Source organism: Grampus griseus (genome assembly GCF_964374135.1).
Source record: "Grampus griseus genome assembly, chromosome: 1".
Lineage (NCBI taxonomy): Eukaryota > Metazoa > Chordata > Mammalia > Artiodactyla > Delphinidae > Grampus > Grampus griseus.
In genome coordinates this window covers 75309876-75323329 of record NC_139017.1, presented here as the reverse complement: position 1 = coordinate 75323329, position 13454 = coordinate 75309876, and the positions used below count along the sequence as shown (strand labels likewise).

Sequence of the window (13454 nt, the reverse complement as noted above, 5' to 3'; positions counted from 1 at the left end):
TTTACCTTAATTACAAGTGTCTTCATCATGCACTCTTGCTTCACTACAGCAGGATCACACAAACCATTTAAATAATCTGTTTGGGATTTTTGTGATTTAGAGAAGCTTCTTTAAGGTGTAACTATGAGACTAAGAATATTACAGAATACTTCCTCTTGTTATTTTAGATAAGACAGGTGGGAAGAAATTCTCCAAAGAATTTGAAGAGGCAAGTGCCAAGCTGGAGGAATTTGTGAATGGACTAGATAAGCAGGTGAAAAATGGGCCCTCACTAACAGAAGCACTTGAAAATGCTGGAATTTTCTATGAAGCACAGTACAAAGAAGTAAAAGTGGTGGCCAATGTAAGTAATGATTAAAGCTGTCTTACATCAATTGCTTACCATATATCTGTGACTGTTTATATGTGTTATCTAACTCTATTAGGATAAGTATTATTATCTCTAGTTCACAGATGAAGAAGTTACTTTTATTTTTATAAATTTATTTATAAATTTATTTATTTTTTGGCTGTGTTGGGTCTTCGTTGCTGTGCGCGGACTCTCTCTAGTTGCGGCTAGCGGGGGCTACTCTTCGTTGCAGTGCGGGGGCTTCTCATTGCAGTGGCTTCTCTTGTTGCGGAGCACGGGCTCTAGGCGTGTGGGCTTCAGTAGTTGCAGCACGTGGGCTCAGTAGTTGTGGCACACGGGCTTAGTTGCTCCGCAGCATATGGGATCTTCCGAGGCCAGGGCTTGAACCCCTGTCTCCTGCATTGACAGGAGGATTCTTAACCACTGCGCTACCAGGGAAGTCCCAAAGAAGTTACTTTTGAAGAGGGTTAGTAACCTTGTACAAGGTAGTATTATAGCTAGCAAGTGAAGGTGTCTGAATTAAGACCTCGGTCTTTTTGATGCTAAAGCTCGTGAATACCCTGACCATTAAGCTTTGCTAAAGCCTCATGTCTTAGTGTTTCAGTGGGAGTGTGCCAAGTTACTGTTACGGGATATAAAATTGGGCAGAAGTATGTATATATATATTTTTAAACCCAGGATACTAGATGGAAACATTGTTTCTGAATTTCATCAACTCAATTAAGGAACCTCTTTCTCCCCACCTCAACTGGAAGAGGGGTTGATAATTCGACATTTGTCTAATGGCCCCTGAAAGAAACTGTTTTGTACTTTATTTTAATTTTTTTTTAGTTTTAATCACTATATATGGTTATAAAAGTATATAATACTTTTAAGTACTTTTTTTTTTTGGCTGCACCACTCAGTTTGTGGGATCTTGGCTACACCACCCAGTTTGTGGGATCTTAACTCCCGAACCAGGGATTGAACCTGCGCCCTCGTCAGTGAAAGCAGGGAGTCCTAACCACTGGACCTGTAGGGAATTCCCAGTATATAGTACTTTTTTTCTTTTTAATAAATTTATTTATTTATTTTTGGCTGTGTTGGGTCTTCATTGCTGCGCATGGGCTTTCTCTAGTTGAGGCAAGCGGAGGCTACTCTTCGTTGCAGCGTGTGGGCTTCTCACTGCGGTGGCTTCTCGTGCAGCATGGGCTCTGGGTGCACGGGCTTCAGTAGTTGTGGCGCACAGGCTTAGTTGCTCTGCGGCATGTGGGATCTTCCGGGACCAGGGCTCAAACCTGTGTCCCCTGCATTGGCAGATGGATTCTTAACCACTGCACCACCAGGGAAGTCCCCAAGGTATTCACACTTTTAATTTCTGATTTCAACTCCACTACTCACTCCACTTTTTTATACTCATCATTTCCTTGATCAAAACTTCTCAGGGATTCTGCAAGACAGGTCAGCTCCTTTCCCAGGTATAACTCCCTTTCTGCATACTCCTAACCTCATTTTTCTCTACCCTGCCTCATTACTTCTTACTCTTACAAAACCTTTTCCTTGTTACTGGTTTATACCTTTGTGTTCCTTTACTATTCATTTTATAGGAGTCCCAGGAGGGAGAGACACTGAACAGGAGTGATTAGTTTACCATTTTTACTCAAAAGACCATTTTATAATTTTTGAGAAGTGAACCATCGTTACTTATTTATGAAATTATATAAAATCATTTAGTCTGCTTTGGAGGATCCTTAGCAAATGGCTGGGAGAAGTTTGTTCAGCAAGCATTCATTGAGCACACATAATTGCAATTCTTTGTAATAAATGCTATAATGAAGGTGACTATAGGGTGCTAAGAGAACAGATTGAATAGGTACTTTAGCTAATTTGGGAGTGGGAATGGAGGATATGGAGAAATTTTTTCCCAAAGGAGCTAAACTCTAAAGTTGCAGTAATTAGCTAAATGAAAGACCATATTCTCTGAAGAGCATTTTCAAAGCATGGGAATGAAAGAGAGCATGGCAAAATTGGTGGACCTGAAAGTAGTTTCTTATAGCTAGGCATTTATGAGGAAGTGATAAATAAAACTGGAGAGGGAGTCAAGAACATGGTCCTGAAAGGCCTATATTTATTCTAAGGTCTTTGAATTTTACCCTGAAAGCAGTGGAAGGCAGTTGTAGGATTTTAATTTTGCCGATGATGTGATCAAGTCTGCATTTTGGAATCAAGATAGCAGAATGGAGAATAGGAGACTATTAAAGGTAGGGAGACAAGTTAGTAGGTTATTGAAATAATCCAGGTTGACTTTTGTGGAAACAGTTAAACCTTAAAGCAATATTCTCAAAAAGATTTTGACCACAGTCCATATGAAAGAAAGATTTTACATGGAAACTAAGAACCATACACACGTGCACATATACAGCAAAAGTTTCACAAAATAAAACTTACTCTTGTTATATGCAGTACACTGGGAGATATTCTTTCTTCTATATTATTTCATTTCCTATACTTTTTCTGATTTTTTAAGATGAATATTTAGATAATTGATTTTCAGCTTTTTAAAACTATGTATATTTAACACAGTAAACTTCCCTCTAAGCTGCATCTCACAAGTTTTTTGTTTGTTTGGTTTTGGCCGTGCCAGGTCTTAGTTGTGGCATGCAGGATCTTCGTTGTGGTATGCGGGATTTTGGTTGCAGCATGCACGAGCTTTAGTTGTGGCATGCAAACTCTTAGTTGAGGCATGTGGGATCTAGTTCCCTGATCAGGGATTGAACCCGGGGCCCCTGCATTGGGAGCTCGGAGTCTAAGCCACTGGACCACCAGGGAAGTCCCACATCTCACAGGTTTTTATACTTAAATGTGTCTTTTACAAACAGCATATAGTTGGATCTTGGTTTTGTTTTATGCTTATTGTTTTTTAATCAAATCTGACACTCTTAACTTATTGCCTTAAATTAAATTATCTTAATTTAATATTACTATCTTAATATTGTTATAATAAAACCTTAAATTAATATTCTGTTACTTCATGTATAATGTAAGAACCTTAACAGTAGTAGGATTCCCTTCCCCCAGGTCTTTCTGCTATTGTTAACTATTTTACTTATGTATATTTTATGTAGTGTAATTTTTATTATTTTTCTTAAACAGTGAGTAGACTTTTAAAGAAATTAATTTATATTTACTATTTCTAGTGCTTTTCATTCCTTTTTGCAGATCCATGTTTCCCTCTGGGATCATTTTCCTTCAGCCTAAAGTCTTTAACATTTCTTATAGTGCAGGACTGTTGGTGATGAATTTCTCAGTTTTTGTTTATCTTAAAATGTCTTTATTTTACCTTCATTTTTGAGAAGTGTTTTCACTGGATAAAGAATTATATAAGTTGGCAGTTTTTTTCTTTCGTTACCTGAAAATGTTTCCTTACCTGTCGTCCCTTGAGAAGTCAGCTGTGCCTAGATTTCTTCTTTGTGCTTATCCTGCTACAAAGGGATAAAAGGGGTTCACTGACCTTTTTGGATCTGTGGTTTGATATTGTTCATCAGTTTTAGAACCTATTCGACAATTATCTTTTAAAATATTCCTTCTTTTTCATTCACTCTCTTTTCCTTCTGGGACTCCAGTTATACGTCCCATGTGTTCTTAGATTTCTGTCTGTTCTGTTCATTCTTTTTTCTCTCTGGACTTATTTTTGGCTACTTTATATTTACTTGTCTTCAAATATTCTTTGTTCTACTAAGCCCAGTCTGCTGTATTTTTCAGTTCTAGAATTTTCATTTCGTTCTTTCTTAGAGCTCCTTTTCTTTGTTGAGATTTCCCATCTATTCATCCGTTCTTCATCTTTTCCTAAAAATTCTTTAACGTAGTATTTGTAATCACTGTCTTAAAGGCCTTATATGTTAATTCCAGTATCTGGGTCATTTCTAGGTGTACTCCTATTGACTGTTTTTTCTGTGATATGTGTGTGTGTGTGTGTGTACTTTAATCATACCTATATATGCTATCTGTTTGCTTGTCTAAGAATTTATTTTATAGGAGACCTTCTGGGTGATACTTGTGGAAACTGTGAATTGTATCATTTTACCTTTAAAAAGTGTTGAGGTTTTTTTCTGGCAATCAGTTAAATTATCAGTGGATCACTGTGATGTGAAGGCTTGATTTTAGGTTTGTTTGGACATAACCCTTAGTCCTGGGACATGATCCTTACTCCTAATCAATGGCCTTTGTGGGGTTTTAATAGGAAGTGAAGGTGTTTACTAAGCCTCTCTAAATTGACAGTGCATAAACTCTAAACTCTTTGCCTGGCACTGGGCAGCTGCTGAAATCACTGCTTAGGTCTTTAACTTCATAGCTTCCTTGGAGATAGCATCAAAGGAACTATTTCCACCATTCAGATTTATATGTTTATATGTTTTTATTGTTATATATTTTAATTATACACATACATATTCTATAGTTGTTTTATGTAGTCAGTATTTATTTAGTGTTATTAGCCTTTTTATTTTACTGCATTTGATTTGCTATTAATATTTTTATCTTTGGTTTCAGTAGTTATACAGTGATGTGCCTAGGTGTAGTGTTCTTCGTATTCATCTGGTTTAGGGTGTGCAGAACTTTTTGAGTCCGTGGTGTATTAATTTACTAGGGCTGCTATAACAAAGTACCTGAGAGTGGGTAGCTCAAACTACATTAATTTATTGTCTCATACTGTAAGGCTGTAAGTCCAAAATCAAGGTGTTATTAGCAGGGTTGATTCTTTCTGAGGGCTGTGAGGGAAGATTCTGTTCCTGGCTTCTCCTGTTTAACTTGTAGATGGCTGTTTCTTCCCTATATCTCTTCACATTGCCTTCCCTCTGTTTCCAAATTTTCACTTTTTTGTTAAGGATACCAGTCATATTGGATTAGGGCCCATCCTAATGACCTTGTTTTAACTTGATTACCTCTGTAAAAACTCTGTCTCCAAATAAGGTCACATTCTGAGGTATACAGTTAGGACTGTCAGTGTATGATTTGAGGGGCACAATTCAACCCATAATGAGTAGCTTAATGTTTCTTATAAATTTTGGGATGTTTTCTTGCCAAGTATTGTTTCTATTCCATTATATCTCTTCTCCTCCTGGAGCTCTATTAATTTGTACACTAGATCTCATCAGTGTTCCAAATGTCTTTTTATGTTAGTTTCTGTATTTTCTATCCTTTTCTCCTCGGTGCTTCCCTTCTAGATATTTTCTATTAACCAGTCTTCTAATTCATTAATTTTCTCTTCTGCTGAATCTTATCTATTGTTTAACCCATCAGTTAATTTAGTTGGCTTATTTTTCAGTTCTAGAATTGCCATTTGATTTTTCTTCAGAAATAATTCAATTTTTCTGGTAAAATTCTGTCAGTCTATTTTCATTTTTTCCTCTCTCATTTTTTTTCAGTCTTCTTTGTTTTATTTTGTAGCACTCTCAAACTTAAAGAAATAACTTAAGTATATTATGAAGACCTTTTTGTGGGGGGGAGTCATTTGAAAATAAGTATAACTGATTCACTTTGCTGTACAGCAAAAACGAACACAACATTGTAAAGCAGCTATACTCCAATAAAAATTAATTGAAAAAAGAATGAAGATAAGTAAATATATACATAAATAAAAATAAACACACACCCCCCCAAAAAAGAAAAAAAAGTTGCTGACACCCCATTACCCACAAATATTTTCATGAGTATTTTCCTCCAAGACAATTATTTTCTCCTTCATAACCATAAGGTGTAGCTGTTTAATCATGAAATTAATTGATACATTTCATGCATTATTATCTAATCCTCAGCCCCTATTCAAATTGACCACTTTTTATAACAAAAGCTCCTGTCCAGAATCAGAGGTTTCATTTATTGCATTTCCATTTTCCACTGATCTGGAACAGTTCCTCAGTCTTTTCTTTAATTTTCATGACCTAAATATGTTTGGAGATTACAAGTCAAATAGTTTGTCCAGTGTCCCCCAATTTGGATTTATATGATGTTTCTTTTTGATCAGATTGAGGTTATATATCTTTAGTAGGAATATCACAGAAGTGATTGTGTTCTTCTCATTTCATCCTTTCAGTTAGCACACAAGTTTGATTTGTCTTACTACCTGTAACATTCCCTTTCGTATCTTATTAGTGTGGCATCTTCCCAGCTTGTCCACTGAAAAGTTTTCACTTGGTCATTGCTGTGGGTTGAATTGTGTACCCCAGAAGATAATGTTGAAGCCCTAACTCTCTGGTACACGTGAAAATGACCTTACTTGGAAATAGGGTCTTTACAGATGTACTTAAATTAAGATGAGGTCATTAGGATGAGCCTTAATCCAATATAACTGGTGTCCTTGTAAGAAGACGGAAATTTGGATACAGATGCACACAGGAATAATATCATGTGACAACCAAGACAGATATTGTAGTGATGCATCTGCAAGCCAAGGAATTCCAAGGGTTGATGGCCACCACCAGAAGCTAGGAAAAGGCAGGGAAGGATTCTGCTCAGTTGTAGAGGGATCATAGCCCTGCTCACACTTTGATTTTGGACTTTTAGCCTCCAGAATTATGAGACAATAAATTTCTGTTGTTTTAAGCCACTCAGTAATAAAGTACCACAACACTAGGAAACCATACACTAATTAATAAGTGTCTTGTGGGGAGGTGTTTTGAAACTATGCAAATATTTTGTTCCTCTTCAAAGTTTCAGTTTATTCATTTATTTATATCACTATGGACTCAGTCGTATTTAGTCAGTGTTCTAATTCATTACTAACTACTGATTCATTGCAAAATAATTATTTTGATGCTCAAATTGTCCCAGTGGGAGCTCCTTTCAAGCCGCTTTCTGTGTTCTTTTGACATATCCCCATCATCTTTTGAGCGTTTCCAGGTTCATCTTGCACTTTTCTGTCCAGCCCGGGAATCAGTCATTTCTCCAAAGAGCCTTGGTTCCTTTTAGTGAAAAACCATATTTTGAAACCAAGATCTGAGTACTAGGTGTACTTATTACTATTGGGATATCACTGCTTCCAGACCATATCAGTGTACAGAGGTAGGAAATATGTGTGTGTGTGTGTGTGTGTGTGTATTTAACCTGTATACACACATTTACATCTATATATATTTCTGTTATCTGTCTATATATGTCAGAAACCATGAGTTCACACTATTATCTCCAATCCCAGTCTAACGTTCTCCGTTTCCACATTTATAATTGCTTTTTCTAAAAATGTAAAATCTTGCTCCCCTTATCTTCAACATAATCACTTATTTGATCATTGCCCATGTGTATAGCCAGTTTTCCAGCACTTCCATCCCTCCCAGCCATCTCTGTTGGCTTTCTTTTTATCTAACTTAGGCTTCAACATCCCATGCAATGCCTTCCTCCCATACAGTCATTTTCCTCACCCTATTTTGGCTCCGTTACCTAACCTAGGCGACCAAGGCTTCCCTTCAACTCTTGCTAACGAATTTTGGACTGAATTGTTCAAGATGGGATTTTCTATATTTTCTTGAACGTATAAATCATAGCTATTTGGGTTTTGCTAGGTAATTCCAATGTTGGCTATACTTGTTTTGAGTCTGTTCATAGTGTCTGTCTTTTCTTTCATCTCTTGGCATGCTTGCTAATTTTTTATTGAATACTGAACATTGTATATGAAAATACTTCTGGAGTCTCAGTGATTTCTCTTCCTGCAGAAAGGATTCACCCTTTCCTTTGCTAGGCAGATATTGTGAGAGCTTATCATATATATATTTTAAAATTTATTTATTTTTTATGTATTTATTTTGGCTGCGTTGGGTCTTCATTGCTGTGCACAGCTTTCTCTAGTTGCAGTAGGCGGGGGCTACTCTTCACTGCGGTGCACGGGCTTCTCATTGCAGTGGCTTCTCTTGTTGCAGAGCACAGGCTCTAGGCACACAGGCTTCAGTAGTTGTGGCACGCGGGCTCTAGAGCACAGGCTCAGTAGTTGTGGCACATGGACTTCGTTGCTCCATGGCATGTGGGATCTTCCCAGACCAGGGATCGAACCCGTGTCCCTTGCATTGGCAGGCGGATTCTTAACCACTGTGCCACCAGGGAAGTCCAAGAGCTAATCATATTAATCAAATCTGAAACTGAACTGACTTCAGGCTGAATTGCAGTTTGGGCAAACTTTTGATTTTCTGTGGTTCATCCAGCTTCTAAGTCACAGATTTTTTCCCACTGAGAGCCTACGACATCACTAGGGCCCCTCCATCGTTGTGTGATTTGAATGCTAATCCTGGTCTCTTCTGCACCATGAGTCTATGTTTAACTCCGCTTTGCTTTTCAGAATTTTTCTGCTTGACTTCTTTAATTCCCTCTTAAGCAAGCTTCATAATTCAGCAAATATCTTTTTTTAATTGGAGTATAGTTGATTTACAGTGTTCTGTTAATTTCAGGTGTACAGCATAGTGATTCAGTTATACATATGTTTGTTCTTTTTCAGATTATTTTCCCCTGTAGGTTATTACAGAATATTGAGTAAAGTTCCCTGTGCTATACAGTAGGTCCTTGTTGGTTATCTATCAGCAAACATCTTGAAGGAAAAGCAATAGCATATTGTTGAGCCAGTTCTGTCCTTCCTCTTTCATCAAAATTTTGTCCTTTCTAATTTTTTCTAATTTATCTCTACAGGTCAGCAAGACTTTTAAAAGTTCTCCTTTTTTCTTTATATTATTTAGTAGTAACCCTCTGCCTTTTCCTTTTGCCTGAATTCTCAAATTCTTGCCTAACTCCCCAAAATCAGCAGGACCCTGAGAGAAAAAGCAGCTGCAGAATGTCAGCTTGACTCTCCTCATGGTTTCCCCCTGCTATAGAATTTGCCACTTGGGTTTTTGTTGCCTTAGCACTCTACAGTACATTCAAATATGTGTGTGTGCACGTGCGTGCGTGCGTGTGAGTGTGTATAGATATGTATGTGTATATATCTGGCTTTTCTAGTTGTTCTTGATGGGAGCATTTGCTGTGCTACAAACTACTCAATTATGAAACAAAATCTCAATTCTAGCATATTATTTTCCGTTCCACTCCATTTTTAAAATAATGCTTCTTGTGCAGCCAACCAAAATGATGCCACAATCTAATGTTCCAAGACCCTTAACAAAAAAAAGAAAAAGACACACAGCTTCAAGACACTGGCAATTAAGATAATCAGATGAATAGGATTTAAGCCAGATGATCAAGGTTAACAACAACAGTGGTACATTGTATTGATTGTATGTACCCTTGATATGATGTGATGACAATCACACTTTACCTCTGTGGTCTTCCTCCCCAAAACCTATAACCCCAGTCTAATCATGAGAAAAACATTAGACAAACCTCAGTGAAGAGACAGTCTACAAAATACCTGACCAGTACTCTTCAAAACTGTCAAGTTCATCAAAAACAAGGAAAGTCTAACAAACCGTCACAAACAAGAGAAGCCTAGGGGATGTGACTACTAAATTATGGGATCCTGGAATGGAAAAAGAACATCAGATAAAAACTGAGGAAATACACATAAAGTATGGGCTTTAGTTAATAATAATTATCAAAATTGGTTTATTAATTGTGACAAATGTATCATGCTAATGTTAGGTGTTAATAATAGGGAAAATTGGGTGTGGGTTATATGGGAACTCTATTTTATCTTCACAGTAATTTTGTACACCTAAAACTTTTTAAATAAACAGTTTCTTTTTTTAAAAAAATCAATAATATTTAACCTCTCAGGCTATGCTTTATTTATTGATTTGATTTTTGTCTTCTTAGTCATTGCTGTATCTCCAGTACCTAGAAGAGTGGCCAGCACATTTAGGCTCTTGATAAATATTGGTTGCTTGGAGAGATACAGCGGAGCAAGGGAGGATGAATTGCAGATAACTTCTAAGTCTCTAACTTGGGCAGCTGTGGATGGTAATATTGACTTAGGGGATATAAAAAGCAGAGATTGGAAACTACTCCATGCTTGACAGATGATATTTTCTTGTTTTATACCAGTGATATAGTTAATAATAATGAAGAAATCTGATCAAGTCAAAATGGTAGCTTCTTGGTTACTTCTCAGAGGAGTAAACTCTTCTTTTTCTTTTAGGCATATAAAACCTTCGCTAATCGAGTGAACAATTTAAAGAAAAAGCTGGATCAATTGAAGTCAACCCTTCCTGATCCTGAGGAATCACCAGTCCCTTCCCCAAGCATGGATGCTCCCTCCCCAACTGGCTCTGAGTCTCCTTTTCAAGGAATGGGAGGTGAGGAATCCCAGTCACCAACCATGGAGAGTGAGAAATCTGCCACACCTGAGCCTGCAACAGATAATCGTGATGTGGAAGACATGGAACTCTCAGATGTGGAAGATGATGGGTCAAAAATCATTGGTATGTCCTATATGATTAGTAGACAACTTGCTCCTTATCTGTTTTGCCTTCCCCACCAATAAATCTATCACAGGCAGGTATTAAAAGATGGTTTAATCCTCATAAAATTAGAACACCAAGGTAGTAGTATTGTCTGTAGAGCAGTGGTTCAGGATTTGGTATGCCACGTACGTTGAGAATCATTGCTTAAGATCTGTGCTGTTCAGGGAATTCCCTGGTGGTCCAGTGGTTAGGAGTCCGTGCTTCCGCTGCCAGGGACCCAAGATCCTGCAAGCGACGTGGTGTGGCAAAAACAAAAACAAAACAAAATACACACTGGATTCTAGGAACTTGGTGCTTTGAAAAAGAGTGAAAATATCTCAATAATTGTTTATATTTATAACCTATTAAAATGAAAATATTTGGGCTATATTGAGATAAGTAAAATATATAATTAAAATTAATTTTACCTGTTTTTCTTTTTTTGATATGGTTACTAGAAAATTTAAACTTACATATGTGGCTTGAATTACATTTCTTTTGAACAGCACTGCTCTAAAGGGAGGGCCACTTATGCTGGAATTCCTTATTCTCTGTCACTCTTGATCTTCAAGATTCCAAAGCCACATTTTGTTAACCACACTTTCAGAATTAACCTGGATTGGTGAACTGTTTCTCTGACATCCCCAGCTTTTATAATTATTCTTATTAGGCAGTTTGACTTAGGTTGAATTTAATGAACTATCCACATAGTGCATTGCCTTTAAAGTATTAAGAGGAAAGTATTGCAGAGGCATCAAGAGTTAAAACATTGCATTAGTGCCTGATTGCACCCCCAGTAGACCAATTTCAGGAGGCCAAAGGATAATACATTAACATATGTACAGAGTTTCTGTTTCTTAGAAAGCTCTCAGGTTAATAATGGCAAAGAAAAGACAGGACAATTTATGACATAAATATTACTGAAAGACAGAACACAAATGTGTACCAAATAATAACATGCTTCCAGAAATGTACAAATTTAATATACAGATACTAAGAAGATGTAAAGAAATCATTAAATGTAAGATAAAAGATGCATTTGGGGAATTCATTTTAAGCAGCTATTAAAGGTGAGAAGGTTCATAAATGATAAAGAGCATGACTTTTTAAAAAAATCATGAATGATTTTTCTGTAAAGCATAGTACTTTTTAGGAAATATTGGGACATGTTGGAAGGAGAGTCTGGAAAGTAGTAAGATGCAATACTATCTCTTTTCTTTTTTTAAACAGTAGAAGACAGGAAGGAAAAACCTGTGGAGAAGTCAGCTGTATCCACTGCTGTACCTACAAAGCCAACAGAAAGTATCTCAAAGGCCTCTTCATGCACTCCAGTGCCTGTGACCATGACAGCAACCCCACCTCTTCCAAAGCCTGTGAATACTTCTCTTCTCTCCCCTACTCCAGCACTGGCTTTGCCAAACCTGGCTAATGTGGATCTGGCAAAGATCAGTTCCATCCTTAGCAGCCTGACATCAGTCATGAAAAATACTGGTAAGTAGCCCTAGTAAAGAAGATACAAGGCTTATTTCCACCTTTCTAATTGAACCATCAGTCTGGGTTTTGTTTTTTTTTTTTAATTAAAAGTAACTTTTTAATTAAAAAATAAAAATAGGGATTTCCCTGGCGGTCCAGTGGGTAAGACTCCACGCTCCCAGTGCAGGGGGCCTGTGTTCCATCCCTGGTCGGGGAGCTAGATCCCACATGCATGCCGCAGCTAAGACCCAGTGCAGCCATAATTAATAAATAAATACATACATACATACATACCGCTACGTGGTCATCATAGAAAAATTAGAAGATAAGTTAAAAGAATAAAATATCCATAATTCTGCCATCCCAAAGGAAACCACTTGTGTTTAACCTTACAAGTGTGCGTGTGTGTGTGTGTGTGTGTGTGTGTGTGTGTGTGTGTGTGTGTGTGTTTTGGGAAATAAAATGTTAGTAATAATTTTTCTTTCAGTAATTGAAGCATATTGCGTATACAGTCGGTCCTCCATATTCACCGGTTCTGCATCTGCAGGTTCCACATCCAAGGATTCAACCAACCATGGATTGAAAATATTTGGGGGAAAACTTTTTTCAGAAAGTTCCAAAAAGCAAAACTTGAACTTATCATGCCCCAGCAACTATTTATATAGCATTTACATTGTATTTACAACTATTTATATTGTATTATGTATTATGAGTAATCTAGAGATGATTTAAAGTATATGGAAGGACGGGGACTTCCCTGGCGGTCCAGTGGTTAGGTCTCGGTGCTTTGACTGCCATGGCCCAGGTTTAATCCCTGATCAGGGAACAAAGATCCAGCAAGCCATGTGGCATGGCAAACAAACAAACAAAAATAAATAAAGTATATGGAAGGATGTGCATAGGTTATATGCAAGTACTATACCATTTTATAAGGGACTTGAGCATCCACAGATTTTGATATATTCAGGAGTCCTGAAACCAACCCCCCATGGGTACCGAGGGACAACTGTACTCTTTTGAAAGCAACTACTTAAAATTTAACTACATATCATGGATGTTTTTGTAAGTCATTAAACATTCAGCTATATCATTTAATAGCATTCAATAATTTATGTAAGCCTTTATTATCAGAACATCTAGTGTGTTTCCAGTTTTTCGCTGTTATAAAGAATACTGTAATGAACAACCTTGATGCTAAAATTTTATGCACAACCCTTCTTAAAAGGGTTGATAAGTATATG

General features: G+C 37.1%; 1 protein-coding gene across 2 annotated transcripts in view; it reads left to right on the top strand.

Moving 5' to 3' along the window:
• Positions 1–13454, top strand: part of RPRD2 (regulation of nuclear pre-mRNA domain containing 2) — a gene marked incomplete at its 5' end in the record, with an annotated part of 82100 nt that overhangs the window by 57343 nt on the left and 11303 nt on the right. For both annotated transcript variants that reach the window (XM_082651076.1, XM_082651077.1), the window contains 3 exons: positions 168–343; positions 10437–10719; positions 11971–12231. In XM_082651076.1, the coding sequence (XP_082507202.1) occupies positions 168–343; positions 10437–10719; positions 11971–12231 (720 nt within the window). The remainder of the gene's footprint in view (positions 1–167; positions 344–10436; positions 10720–11970; positions 12232–13454) is intronic.